This window comes from Pseudopipra pipra, chromosome 3, assembly GCF_036250125.1.
Source record: "Pseudopipra pipra isolate bDixPip1 chromosome 3, bDixPip1.hap1, whole genome shotgun sequence".
Taxonomy (NCBI): Eukaryota; Metazoa; Chordata; class Aves; order Passeriformes; family Pipridae; genus Pseudopipra; species Pseudopipra pipra.
Genome location: NC_087551.1, coordinates 58,245,035 through 58,259,327, shown reverse-complemented (window position 1 = coordinate 58,259,327; position 14,293 = coordinate 58,245,035). Strand labels below are relative to the sequence as shown.

Sequence of the window (14,293 nt, the reverse complement as noted above, 5' to 3'; positions counted from 1 at the left end):
TTTAAAGTTCGTTTGTTATAATTCTAATTTTCTGCTTTTCTCTGATGTGTTCAGAATCCCACTCTCACAGCTTCTGCCTAGCTGAAAAAATGTTTACCCCTTTAAAGTGAAAAAATAAAGTTGCAACCCATATGAATAATGGCAGCTAATGGAGAGCACTTGACCTCTAAAATTGAATTTTATCGGAAGTCAAGGAACTTGACTTGAATATTTTAAACATTATAGAAGCAAGTAAAAACAAAGTGTCTATAACACAACTTCTTTGGATTTCCATATAGTTTGTGAAGTGTCATGAGGATTTCTACAGTTACAAAGATTTCAGCACAACACTTGTTTATCTGTAGATATGATACAGTGCAAGGTGTTCATCTCTGTCTTCTTAGTTGCAGTGACCAGTGTATATTCAGAAGATAAAATTGACAAAATCTTAATATTTTTGAATCAAACCTGTTTGTTGGTTTCTTACACCAGCCACAGATGACTGAGAAGTACAGCTGGGATATTCACCTGAGCTTCTTGGTCCTTCTGCACTAGACTGAAAGCTTTTAAGTACAGTCCTTCCACATGGGTTTCTGGTGCTTTGTGCATTTTCTCAGGCCTTTCTTCAAAATTGCAGTGTTTTCTTTCTGAATCTCTTTGGACTATGAGGTGAAACATGTCAGGAAGGCCTAGACAGTGCAGAGAGAAGATGTTTTCTGTTCTTCTAGTTTGCCAGTGCTTTCTCCAGAATTCAAATTTAAAATATTAAGTTTGTCATTAATTTTTAGATTACCTCGGTAAGGTACCTGTGTACAGCTACCCCTAGTAATGCTGCTGTTGTCTTTTGGATAGTATGATAAATCCATAATGTTAAAAAGATACTAGGAAGGCACAACAACTCTTTTCTACCATCAGTGCTAAGCACTCTTCTTTATAAGAAAAATTCGTCAACCGAGCATGCAATGAATATGCCAAACAAGACTTCAGTACAGGTGATCTAAATGAATGGCATGGTTTTACATACAAAAAACCCAGACAAACACCAATTATTCCTCCTAAGTCAATTACACAACTCTTGGACTCGTAAAGGAAAGCTGTCTTACCAGCTGTCAAGCCAGGAACCAATGCAGAAAATTACCTCCATAATGTGTAGGACCAGAGGCAAACTGTTTCCCAGAGTCCTCACTGTTTGCAAACTGTCTGGACCTTAAATTGCAAGACTCATCCTCTCACCCTATCTTCCAGGTATTTTCAGCACTTTTCTGCCAATCCTGCCTGACTCATCAGGCATACAGTGGCTGTGCATGGAATGCCTTTGCATCCTGGGAAAAGGTATTATAAATTGTATGAGTCAAAGGCAGCTTCTTGAGGACCTGATTTATTCTGCATCCTTTTGGAAAGAAGAGAAAAAACCACTTTCTGAATCAGTTCGCTTTTGAAAATTAATAAACCTTTTGTTGTCCACTCATATTGTACACTGAGATGCAATAAAGTAAAAAAAGGCAATACTGTGAAGTAAAACTCAGAGGCTTTATTTAGATGCATAACCAAGTTTGTTTGCTTTGAAAGAACAGTAACAATGTAATGTATATCTGGTGCAGAGTTAAGTACATCCTTGTCCAGTTTTGATTTATGTGATCATTTCTGGATGTTAACTCCATCATTGTTAACATAACATCTGTCATTTTTATATTCATGCTGCCCATGGGCACGCACTAGCGCATCAGCATGAAAGAAATGTGAAAGAAAACTGGTAGCAGTTCCCAGTGCAGGAAACTTAGTTCCCTGAAATAAGAGGTTGGTGTGTAGTGAGCTGTAGATCATTTTAAGGCGAGAAGATCTGTGTAACTGGAGGAACTGTGTTAGGAGAGAGAAGGCAGCCACTGATTCCTGTAGCTTATTAACCTCTTGAGGGCCATGTGCAGTATGCAGACACCATCCATGGTCTGCTGCTGTGCATATACGTGATGTGTCTATCAAATTACCTGAAGAAAAATGCAACCACTTCTGTCTCCTGCTAAAACACATCAGGAGATATGCTGTGAGCTCAGGCTGCCTGGGCTTTTGAAGGTAGAAGTTGAACTTTGTGAAAAATGCTTGTACAAACGGTTCTGTAAACATGTATGTAATTCATACAAGATGTCTGTGTAATTCACACAACAATTTTGTTCAGTATACAAAGAAGAGTTTCTCCAACCCCTGTGCTAGGCAGTAACTCCGTAGCATATGAGAATGGGCATCTTTTAAGAGATACAGATAATGGAGGTTTTTTAGGTAAACAAAACATTCAGAAGTTGCCACAACGATTAGAGATAAACACAGTTCTCAAGGGAAGTTTTATGGGTATAAACAAAAGACATTCTTGTTTGTCTTTCACGTTCATTTCAAAATTGCACTTAATTACTAAATCCTTCCCGTGTGAGCTTTGCAACTTGTGTTCTTTAACTAGATACTATAGCCTATGTTTTAGTACCCATAGTTTCAAAGTCGAAGTTCAGGGATATCTGCAGTGGTACTTTTGGTTCATTTACTTTGTAATACAATTTAACCTAGAGGCACTGTATGACTCGTATCATAACTTGTCAACATCAAAATTTTATATTTATGATTTAAACTGAAATTTACAGTTGTCAATAAAGTAATATGTTCAGTGTGTTACTGTAAAGTCATTCATATAAACCCTTAATTTCGTCTTAAAACTGTATTTTGATTTTGTGTCAGCTGGTGGATCCCATCTGGGGGATTCAGGTGCAACTGCTGAGCTGAGGGCAGAATTTAACTGTTCACTCTTGGCTGTTTTGCCTTTTGCTCTTCTTTTTTAATCAGCCTTTTTCTCTCCATTTCATATGATTGTGCTTTTCTTTTTTGTTAGACACTGATCTTGGGAGGAGAAAGAGAAAATGCTGATGAGATTATACTAGTTTGAGGTGTGCTGTGCTCAGAGAGGGGCAGAGTTTTAGTCCAATTTTATGCAAGACACCATCATAATAAGGTATTACCTGTACATTAATGCAGATGTCAAAGTAATCTATCATGGGTCATAGCAATCATCTGATTAGTCCTGTGATTCATAGACAAATCGATTATTACTGAAATGACCCAAAGGATGTGATTTAAACATGATATTCTTTTAAGTCAACATCCAGAGTTTGCATGTGGATAGCCTGGAGTGAGGGATTCAAGCTGTTCTGTCAAGAGCCCAGTTTTGAAAATACATTTGCTACTATTCTTTATTGGTATTATGAACTTCTTCCCTTATGAATGAAAATACAGAGCAACACATTATTGTGGGTAATCTTTTTTACATAATACAGTGCTCACCTGAAGCCTCAAGTCATGTTTCAGAGGCACCTGTCTGCTGATGACTACATTTGAATTGAGAGCAATGTGTAGCAAGGTTGATGGTTGAATTCAGAAAATATGTTTCATAATAAGAAGTTCTTTGTTTCCACCTGATGTGTCTGTGCTATGGCAAGTATTATTTGTGCTACTGAAATGATCTGGTAATCCAAAGGATAAAACAACCACTTCTTCATAATCCAGCATACAGCTCCTTGTTGGGACTTGGGCCAAACCTCCACCTTCAGATCATCCACAGCAACTATATGTATGAGTTAAAGACAGTTTATGAGAGTGTAGGTGATGATTTCAGTCATCTTTAACTGAAAAAAAACAGATATTAACTTAGATAAAAGTTGGTGGGAGCAACTACTAATTTTCAATGTACAAAAGTAAAGTTTTTTGGACTTAAAAATTTAAACTTATTACCTGAAAGTAGTGACCATTTGGGGGCAAAGATGGAACTATGAAAGTTAGGAAGTTGAAAAACAGCTAACACAAGTTTAAAAAATGAATTTAATTTAAGAGTGCTTTGTTATCCAGGAATTAAACTAAATGCTAACCATTTCATAGCAGCTCTGTATAAGTAAAAAGAAATACAAAAACAAGTGTACTGGTTCCTCTACGTGTCACTGCCACTGGGTAACTGTTCACACCTACATTTGTCACTCCTTCAATGGGCCATGAAATCGTTCCGGCTTTTAAAATGTGTGAGAGAATTAAGGCAGGTGCTGACACATCATAAATGATAGCCTAACCTTCAGGCTGGTACAGTAGTGGCATTGTTACTGTTTGCATTCTGGAAAACACATGGCTTGTCAAGTTGCAATAAAATTATTTTGTGCTTTTATATTGTTAAAACTCAGTGGGGTCTTTGGACTGCCCATGAGAACCATGAGACTTACTGATGGAAATTATACTGATACTCAGTATGTAAAGATGGGGTTTTTGATGTTACTGGCTTTGTGTCACTCAATAGCTGTTGGATTACTTAATAAGGAAGAAACTTGCTACGGAATGTGCTCGCACATCTGCTGTTGGAGAAATCAAATACTGAACCATCGATGGTCAAAAAAACCCTTAACTACTTCTTTGAAAATCCTCTCAGAATAATAGTAGTTGCAAAAACAGCAGATAAAGTGATATTTTAATTTCACAGTAGAACAAATATTCAGGTTTTTTTCATGAAAGGATATGGAAAAATAGAGAATAGAGAGAGTCATCTTCAGTTCATGGATATTTTTCATGATCTGTTATTTAAGCCTGGAATCCAGTGAATTGCTATGGAGCTTCTTATCTCAAGAAATCATTACTATTCTCTCAAAGGAGTGTTTAATCTTTGGTTTCTTAAGGTTTGTCTTACAAATAAAACTGTATTGAATCTCACTATCTTTGACCAGTTGTTGAAGTTTCTGTCCTTCCTTTTTCCGAAACTTATACCAGATTGTCAAAAGGAAAACACCATTACTGTATGTGAGCTTCTGTTAAAAGTTCAGATGAAATTACCTAAATCATTATGAGTTTTAGAAAACCTGCATATTTTTCTTGCTAACAATAAGGTAATTTAATTACTCTAATTAGTGATTTAATCACTGTATAAAAACTGCCTTGGTTTTTGTGTCACATTTAGCCCTATATGAAAATCTCTTAATACAGCATTAGGGAATTAGAATTATCCTGGTACTGAGTGAAAACAACATATTCTGTTGTGTAACCAGAATTGCATGTATTTTCTGAATATACTTGCTTTCCTAATTGCAGAACTAAAATATTTTCTTCATTTATGGTTTGCCTTAATATGTAGGAAGGACAGCAGACAATACAATAGGACTGTTAACCTATTCTTGCTTCTTTCTCTCTTTTATATCATCTTCCAAAAGTGGGCACACATTTATGTTTTCAAACTGTATTTTGAGGTCTCTTTTGGTGTCACTTTTTTGGTTTTATACCCAAGATGACCTTATCTACTAGTGCTATGCAATTTGTAATATATTCCAATGACACTTCTGTGAGGTAATGTTATTTTCAATTGTGTAGCTAGGGAACAGGCACAGAAGAGTAGGTGCAACTTTCCTGTACCTAACTCTGCCTAGTCATTTAGGCTTCCTCTAGTCACCTAGTTAAGGTGATATATCACAGCCCCCCCAGCCTGCCCAGTGACTTAGCTTGGATCACGTGGAATTCTGTGGCAGGCAGTGTACTAAACTCAGATCTTCCAAGAGCTACATTAGCACTCTTTTTATTGGAACGTACCTCCTTTCTGAAATAAACAAATATATTATGCTGAAGTACAGTGATTTGAATACTGCTCCTTCATGTGGATCAGCAAGAAGCGTAAACCTTATGATTATTTTGTCACTATTTTAAAGGTTTTGATATTTCTCTTATTAAATAATTGATAAAGTCATCTTGGTTTTCATGGTTTCTGTACTGATTGCTTTCCACAGATACTACACTCTCAGGGGAAATCGGCACCAAGAAAAAAGTGAAAAGACTGTTAAGTTTCCAGAGGTATTTCCATGCATCCAGGTTACTGCGTGGAATTGTACCACAAGCCTCTCTATACCTACTGGATGAGGACTACCTTGGGCAAGCAAGGGTAAGACAGGTCTCCAGATCTCCATTTCCTTTAATAATATTACAGAGAGTGTCAATTTTGTTTCAGTCATCAGATAAACAAATTTATGGGTGATCTTTCTTAAATGACCCACATTACATGCCCATCTCACAGCAAACAGACTGTCCATTCCTCTTTTATGGTTACTGCTTTAAAGGCTCCGGTCTCAAAGCAACAAGAAAATGTCTAAATCTATTCAGCATTTCAGATTACAGCAACCGAAATTATAATCTGGATTTATTAAAGGATGGAGGGATCTCTGGCTAAGTTACTGATTTAAGTAAGTGCAGCCTTGACACAGGATTTAATGCATCCACTTGAAAAAAAACAGATGTCTCTCAGCTGGTATGGAACCCATTAGGCAACCCACAATAGTCCTCCATAATGGCAAAGACTAGGAAACAGGGAACATTCACTGCAAAGAACTTCACAATGATCAAAATATAATTATATTATTTTGCAGCTCTTATACTCACTTTGAATGGTATTTTCTAATGAAACTTGCACAACTGATGGCATTGGGATTATGTGCCTAGGCAATTTCTGTTCTCTGCGAGGTGTTGGAAAGTATTGAAGAATTCAGAATGAGTTTGAATATAAACTAAGAGATGGGAGTGAATGCATATTTGATTCACGCGTATGCCATTGTAGGTCATACAGCTAGTCCAGACTCAGTCTCTTAACTGAACTGATGTAGCTGTAAAAACACTGTATATGGTGGTAATGATGGATTCTTCTGCATGTCTGAGTGGGCTTCACAGTAGCACTGTAAGTTTATAAAAACTATTCCTGCTTATTGGTTTGTTTAGCAAATTGTAACTCATATTCACCATGAGAGCTAAGATTTTAATACATTGTATTAAAAACCTAAGAAAGTTTACACTGATTTTGGGGACATGAAAGAACAATAAAGAATTTGTGTAGTAAAAGGGAATATTTTCATTATTTTTGGTTTATATTATTCCTTGTCTTGAGCTCCATCTAGAAGACATTTTTAGTATTGAGTTCAAAACCTCCTCAGTTAAAAGTGCAAGTGATATTTTATGCAGTACAGCTACATTTGGTGCCTGATGTTTGATATTTCAAGTACACCTCTATAGCTTTCCTGAATAAAACTTCACAGAATCTCAGAATGTGATGAGTTGGAAGGGACCCACAAAAGGGATCATTGAGTTCAACTCCTGGCCCTGCACAGGACCATCCCCAAGAGTCACACCATGTACACGAGAGTGTCATCCAAAAGCTTCTTGAACTCTGTCAGGCTTGGTACTGTGACCACTTCCCTGGGGAGCCTGTTCCAGTGCCCAACCACCCTCTGGGTGAAGAACCTTTTGATTGATTAACATGGAATAATAATTAAAATCTGCTTTACAGTTTGACACACCAATCATTTGCCTTTTCATATTTGTTTTTTCCAGCATATGCTATCCAAAGTGGGAATGTGGGATTTTGACATTTTCTTGTTTGACCGCTTGACAAATGGTAAGTAATTTTTTTTAAGTCTTTAATATCTCTCATATATGACTATTCAAGAAATCCCTAATTAATTATTTGCTAAACATTTCCAGTTTAGGTAACTGAAGATAAATTTGCCATTTTTAACTTCTCTTAAAATCATATCCTGGAATTTTATCAGGCTTTTACTGAACTATAGGGTAATGTTTAAAGTGTCCTTTTGTATTAATCTAACCTCCTACATTTGTTGTGGTCACCTCTTCAAGAAGGTGTTTCTGTTTCCTTTACCTGGGAAATTGCCAAGCTACTTTAAATATACCTATTAGATACATTGGTCAATAATTCCAGATCGACATAATCAGTCAATTTCTCTTGAGACAAAAGACCTTTAAGTAAACATACCCTTGCTTCTGTTCAGCAGCAAAAATTAGGAAATTTATTAAGAAAATAAAAATATGTGAAATGTTTTCCCTAAATGCCTGTAACTTATGCCTGTGACTTATTTCCTTGTCTTTCTTTGCCCCTGCTCAGTAGTTAGGGCCAAATAAGTTTTCATGTCCTTTTTGTTCATATATTTATTTTCTTTCTGGGGTTATTTGAAATAAGGAAAGACTCCCTTCAAACATAGTTTATATGTAGTATGGGCTTGGTTTGTCTGGGGTGTTTTTCCTGACTTTTCTGGAAACACTGCTGCTGAATTAAGCAGTGCAAACTTTTTAAAATATTGTGTATATGTATAGTTGATCATGTAATACTAGTTAGGCTCAATTTTACCAGTGTTCCCAGTATTGGATTGTGGTGAGTTGACCTTGGCTGGACGCCAGCTGCCCACCCAGCCGCTCTGTCACTCCCCAGCTGGACAGGGGAGAGAGTAAGGTGGAAAAAACAACTTGTGGGTTGGGATAAGGCAGTTTATTTAAAGCAAAAAGTAAAGCGGAAGCGAAGCAAAAGATAGCAGGGTTTATTCTCTACTTCCCATCAACAGTGATGGTCGGCCACTCCCGAGAAGCGGGGCTTCAGTACACGTGACAGTTTCTCAGCAGGCAGCCACTGGAGACAATGAGTGCCCACACTCTTGTTCTGTGCTTTAGCTCTTAATATCTGAGCTGATGTCATATGGTCTGGAATATCCCTTTGGTCAGTTTGGGTCAGCTGGCCTGCTTGGGTCTCCTCCCAGGATCTTGCCCTCATTTGAGGAAGGAATGTTACAGTGCTGATGCTGTGCTCAGCAGTAGCCAAAACACTGGTGTGTTATCAACACCCTTCTAGCTACCAATGCAAAGCACAGCACTTTGAGGGCTACTGTGGGGAAATGAACTGCAGCTCAGCCAGACCCAATACATGGATTTACAGTAAGGCCAGTATAACATTACAGTGGGACTTGAGACTGTAAGTGCTGCAACTCATTTTTCTTGTCTGCGTCATCATTATGAGATGCAACTGTACCTGAGCTAGGTACATGGGCTAATTACATGTTTGTACAGCCATGCATAAAATAAAAAAATTAATTACAAATTGCTGCTTTTTAGTAATTAATTAATTAGTACAGTATGACAAACCAAAGTGGCAGAAAAGCCATTCTCCTTTCTGCTGTTTCTGGAGGTAGACCTGAATTATGAAGATGATGTCATTCGCAAACAAGCCTGTCATAAGACTTCCAGTTCAAACCATGTCAGTTTACCTTCTGCCAGTTAAAACCACGGTTTGCCTGTGTCATGCTGAAAACGCAAAAGTGACTTCATGGCAGCTAGACACAATAATGGTACTCCATTGGTACAGCTGTGCCATCAACTCTTGATTATATATAGGAGTACCTTATGTAAGTGACTCGTGAGTATATGAGTGTCATCTAAGCTCATATGATACGACCTAAGGTGATAGCATCTGATTTATAGGAAATTACCAAGATTTTTAGTCTTGCTTGTTTTGTAACTCCTGTTACGGGAATCTAAGAATTGTTCCTTTCTGCTTTTAGGAAACAGTCTCGTAACACTGCTTTGTCACCTCTTCAATGTGCATGGACTTATTCACCATTTCCAGTTAGACATGGTTACATTACACAGGTTTTTAGGTAAGTGCTCACCTCAGAGCCATCTTTGAATGAAGTTTGCAGCTTAAGTAGAGCATCAGAGAAGGCACTGGTTTGGTCTATGTATCTACATAAAAATCATGCTGTTGTTGCAAATATTTCAGTAAAGCATTTCTGTGATATATGTTGGCATACAGTTAACAGACCCTCAGGTACTTGGTTCAGTACCTAGTCAATGGAGGGACTTCAAAAGGCTCTGCATTGGGCTGAAGCATCCCAGTACCACAATCGTTCTGGTGATTTCACATAAACTATTCCATGCAGACATATGGCCAAGCTGTAGGCCCACACAGACAGACAAACAGACAGACACTGCAGAACCTAAACGTGCTCAGTACGATTGTGGTGTAGTATAATTATTTTAGTGACTAACAGACCACTGAGATCCAGAGCAGTTAAAAGCTTATGTGCAAAATTTAACAAATTATATCAAGCTGTCTGCACTGAATAGTGTTGATGAAAGCCCCTGCTGCTGTTACTGCCAACACAGATATTAGCCCCATGCTGTCAGTGAACCAAAAGAAGAAATTGGCCAAAATCAATTACTTTTTGCATCATGTTTTGAATGCAGCTGAATGCCAGTTTGTTAGGCTGTCAGGAGGAGTTTCCAAGTCAGGGTCTCTTCTTTAAGAGTGCCTAATTGTTGTTTCTGGAGGGCATTCCTCTGGTATGGAGAGACAAAATATCTCTGCTGTTTCTAATTCCTGTGGGCAGCCATGAAGTGGACACTTGAGTCATTAGAACTAGTGGTACTCAGAGTTCAAAGGATTACCCACTGTACCTCACGATGCTTGTGAATTTGGAAACAAACAGAAGGCTAGGACTTTCTTTGGCGTTCCCTGTGCTGGCAACGAGTGCCATGGGAAATCTGCCTGTTACCTTTCTGTTTGATTGATTTGATACTGTCTAGGAGAGTGTTTTGGGCAAGATCACATGCAGCTTCCAGTGTTCACATGGTGTTGTCCCAAGACCACCTAGTGGTGCAGGCACTGCTGCAAGGAACAAATGGGTGTGAAGCACACACCTCAATGATTTTCTGTGCAAGTGAAAGCTGAGAGTTAATAGGTTGGTGCTCCTGATCCAGCTGGACCAGTTCCAGCACTGTAAACTAAAGCAAGAAGGACTGGTATTTTAAAATGAACACATAGATGTGACTAAAATTATCACAGGAGATTTTGCTGTGGATACCCCAATGCTTTATCTTTTGATTCTATGCGTGGGGGATGTAGAAATGCCTTTGGCTGTAGTTCATCACTCAAATAACAAATGATGCCAGGATATCAGGCCCTTACTACCTGCTGCTGTAAAATAGGTGGTACTGTCTTAATGGCACACTGCTACCCTATGGCAGCAGCCTAAATAATTACACACAGTTGTGGATAAATTTGCCTCTCTTCCTTGTTTATTTTACTCCTGAATGAGAGCCTTCACTAAGGCAAGAAAGAGTTGATTTATGCACTATACCCACTCTATGCCCTCAGGCCTCACAAATCCTTTCATGCATTTTTTCTCTAAAGGTGTCCCAATAAGAGCAGCAATCTAAATAAACTACAGCAATTTGAAGAAAGTCCTTAGACAGCTGACTGCAAAACCTCAGATTGTATTTTAAGTCCAGTTCCCACTTGTGGCCATGGCACTCAGAGACAAAAGGATCTTTGTTTTCTGTTTTGATTCCCAGTTATGGTTCAAGAAGATTACCATAGCCAAAACCCATACCACAATGCTGTCCATGCTGCTGATGTCACACAAGCTATGCACTGCTATCTGAGAGAGCCCAAGGTAATGACAACCTTTCACACTGGTGTTGCTTTCAGATGATTCTCAGATTTTTTTCCCAGGATTGAAATAAAAAGATGTTTGTAGATAGCGAAAGGTGATTGCGTGCTGGAAGTCACCAACAAGTCAGGAGCAGTGTCAGCTACAGATTACAGACATTTTAATCAAGCTACTAGAGTCACTTCTCATCATGCAGGCAACGTCTCTAAATGCTGTCATATGAGCTCCATCCACCACGACGGTGTGTACCAACCACCCAGCAGTGGCTGCAGTTCTCCCATGAAACTCAGCAGAAGGCAATGCATGCCTGTGCCTCAGTCACCTCAGGGCATAAGGTCCTCTCATCAGTATTTCAGAATACCAGATTAGGCAGTGCCACACCAGGAAAGGGCAAAACAATCCCTTCAGATGGGTCTGTTGTGCAAGGGTGTCCTCTGCAAAAGTAAACAGGAGCATTTGACTGCTGCAGCAAGTCCTCACAGCGTCAGGGTGTGACATTACCTTATGTTACTGGAAGGCACTGTGATAGTGGAGTGCTGAGCCACAGTATAAGAATATGAGTAGTCTTTCCTGGCTTGACTTAAATGAAAGGATGTTCTGCTAGAACTAGCAGTTTGTTACACGAGAATATAGTAATGGTAAGTGAGGACAGAAGCAGGCCCCAGCTTTCCTGTATTTTCATCTCCTGCAAGATCTGCAAGTCCCTTCTGTCAAGACTTGCAGAGGACAGCCAACATCCAGAACCTGTACCATTACTGCTCTTCAGTTCTCATCTTGGGATGCTTCTTTCATCTCACAGACCTGTACTCTGTACAGACTCATCAGGCTGGTAATAGCTGCTTCACTGTCAGAAACAGAAAATGCTAAGACTTCCTTTCATTTCCTTTCAATTATAAGAAAATTTGCTTCTAAATGAGGTCTATAGCAGAAAAAAATCTGGACAGGTTTTCAAACTTGGATGTTTGAAATTAGAAAGGTAAATTATATTCTCTAACAAAATACTTACAGTTAAACTGAAATAGCTAACAGCCAAGTTTGAAATTTCAAAAGCTGATGAACTCTGCATTTTATAACAGTGCCATGCTAGAAAAATGAAACCTAATCTATCGTTGGCATTACTAAATACTGTGTGAGGCAGAGCTCTCGCCATGTACGCTAGCGTAGCCAACCTGCCAGTATACTTGTTTAATTTTTTAAACTGAATGTTTTAGACTATGCTCAAGCACTTCTGTTACAACAATCCGTATATTGCCATGAATGATAAAAGAGATAAGAAATACAAACTATAATAAAACATGATTATATAGTCTAATATCTTTAAAGATGTTTGTTCAACCATCACCTTAAAAACGTTCACAAAATTTATTTTGTATTTGACATTTGTATACAAATGCCTATAAAACCAAGCAATGCCAGCTGGTTTGTTTATTTGCCAAAAAAAGAAAAAGTGTTTACTGTTCATGTTGTGATTAATGTGTGTGATGATTCAGCTTGCCAACTTCCTCACCCCATCGGACATCATGCTGGGACTGCTAGCTGCTGCGGCCCATGACGTGGATCACCCGGGGGTCAACCAACCCTTTTTGATTAAAACAAAACACCACCTTGCCAGCCTGTATCAGGTAAAACTGCTCTTCAAGCTGCTAGCATGTGAAATGGTGTCAAGGAGAGTTTAAGCAATTTGCAGTGAACTCTAATGCCAAAATCTGGCAGTGGGGGGATGCTGATCAAGTCATCCTGCACTTCAGAGTCTGGACAATTTCAGTGACACCAGGTGTCACTTCTTACAGCAGAGCTGATACTCTTGAGAAAGAAAGTGGAAATGTTGGATTTTTTTGAGGACATTTATCAGTTGTCTGACATTTATCAGATCTGCTGTGTAGATCATCTGGGATGAACTGTGAGGAACTGTGGGTAGGAGATTTAAAATCACAAGAAGATAATTTGTACTTCATCTTCCTTCAGTGACCAAGTAAGCAGCAGGCATGCTCTAAATTGGTGCTGCATTAAAAGAAACTTTTGCTTCATATGGCTGTAGTAAAATTAAATACTTAGTGAACACTGCATTAAAAAAAATAGAAGATAGAGGAAACCAAAGGAAAGTTGTAGACATTTACAGTAATGTTCCTCAAGATATAAAGAAAGAACTTAAAAACAGCCACTAGGTCACACCACAGGCTGTCTAGACCAGTATCCTGTTTCTAAGAGCAGCGAGTAAAAGATCTCAGAGAGAAAAGTAAGTCTGGGATAAGTACAGAGCTGTCCTTCACTTGGTATACTTACTTCCAGCTTTGGCAAGCAGTAGTAGAAAACTTCTGAAACAAAAATACAGACCCTCTTATTCAATAAATACCTATGAACACATGTTGCCTGACTTTTGTGGTCCCTTTTGAATATATTTGAGGTTTTGACCCACATTGGAAGAGTCAACTTCAGCCTTCAACTTCATAATGAGGTGTCAGAAATAGAATATCCTGAGGTAAAAATTAATCTGCCTGAAGAAGACTCACTAATAGCTATGTACCTTTCTACACGTACTTGGCAAATTGAGAGATTGCTGTGATGTCCTCATTACTCAATAAGAGAGTCTCTCTTGTTCTCCTCTACCCAGGCAATGTTTGAGTTTTCCCATTACACAGTACACGTTTCATTGTGCAATGGTGCAACTGTCCTGCCCTCAGATATGGGAATGGGCTGCATTGTGAGAGCTCCAGCCAGGGCATAGTAATGCTCAAACACTGAAAAGTTTGTGACTGGCCTCATCAGAAACTGATGCAGCATATTATGTCACACCCATATTCCAGTCTTTTCTAAATGTTGGGCCAGCTGAATGAGGAGAGAGAAAAGTCAGGGGCCTAAGCTGGGGGACTTTGGGAATGTTATGTTAAGGATCCTTTGAAGAGGAGTGAGGAGAGCCATTCCACAAAAAACCCTTGTCCTACTAAAGGTACAAACAATTCCTTCTCAAATTAATAGTAAGAAACAGTAGTATATAATTAGGTTGAAAAATCAGGCTAATCTGAAAGAAATAGAGCTAA

At 38.6% G+C, this 14,293-nt stretch overlaps 1 protein-coding gene across 6 annotated transcripts in view; it reads left to right on the top strand.

Moving 5' to 3' along the window:
* Window positions 1-14,293, top strand: part of PDE7B (phosphodiesterase 7B) — a 174,142-nt gene that overhangs the window by 143,581 nt on the left and 16,268 nt on the right. For all 6 annotated transcript variants that reach the window (XM_064649422.1, XM_064649421.1, XM_064649419.1 and 3 more), the window contains 5 exons: window positions 5,766-5,917; window positions 7,354-7,417; window positions 9,366-9,461; window positions 11,158-11,258; window positions 12,746-12,877. In XM_064649422.1, the coding sequence (XP_064505492.1) occupies window positions 5,766-5,917; window positions 7,354-7,417; window positions 9,366-9,461; window positions 11,158-11,258; window positions 12,746-12,877 (545 nt within the window). The remainder of the gene's footprint in view (window positions 1-5,765; window positions 5,918-7,353; window positions 7,418-9,365; window positions 9,462-11,157; window positions 11,259-12,745; window positions 12,878-14,293) is intronic.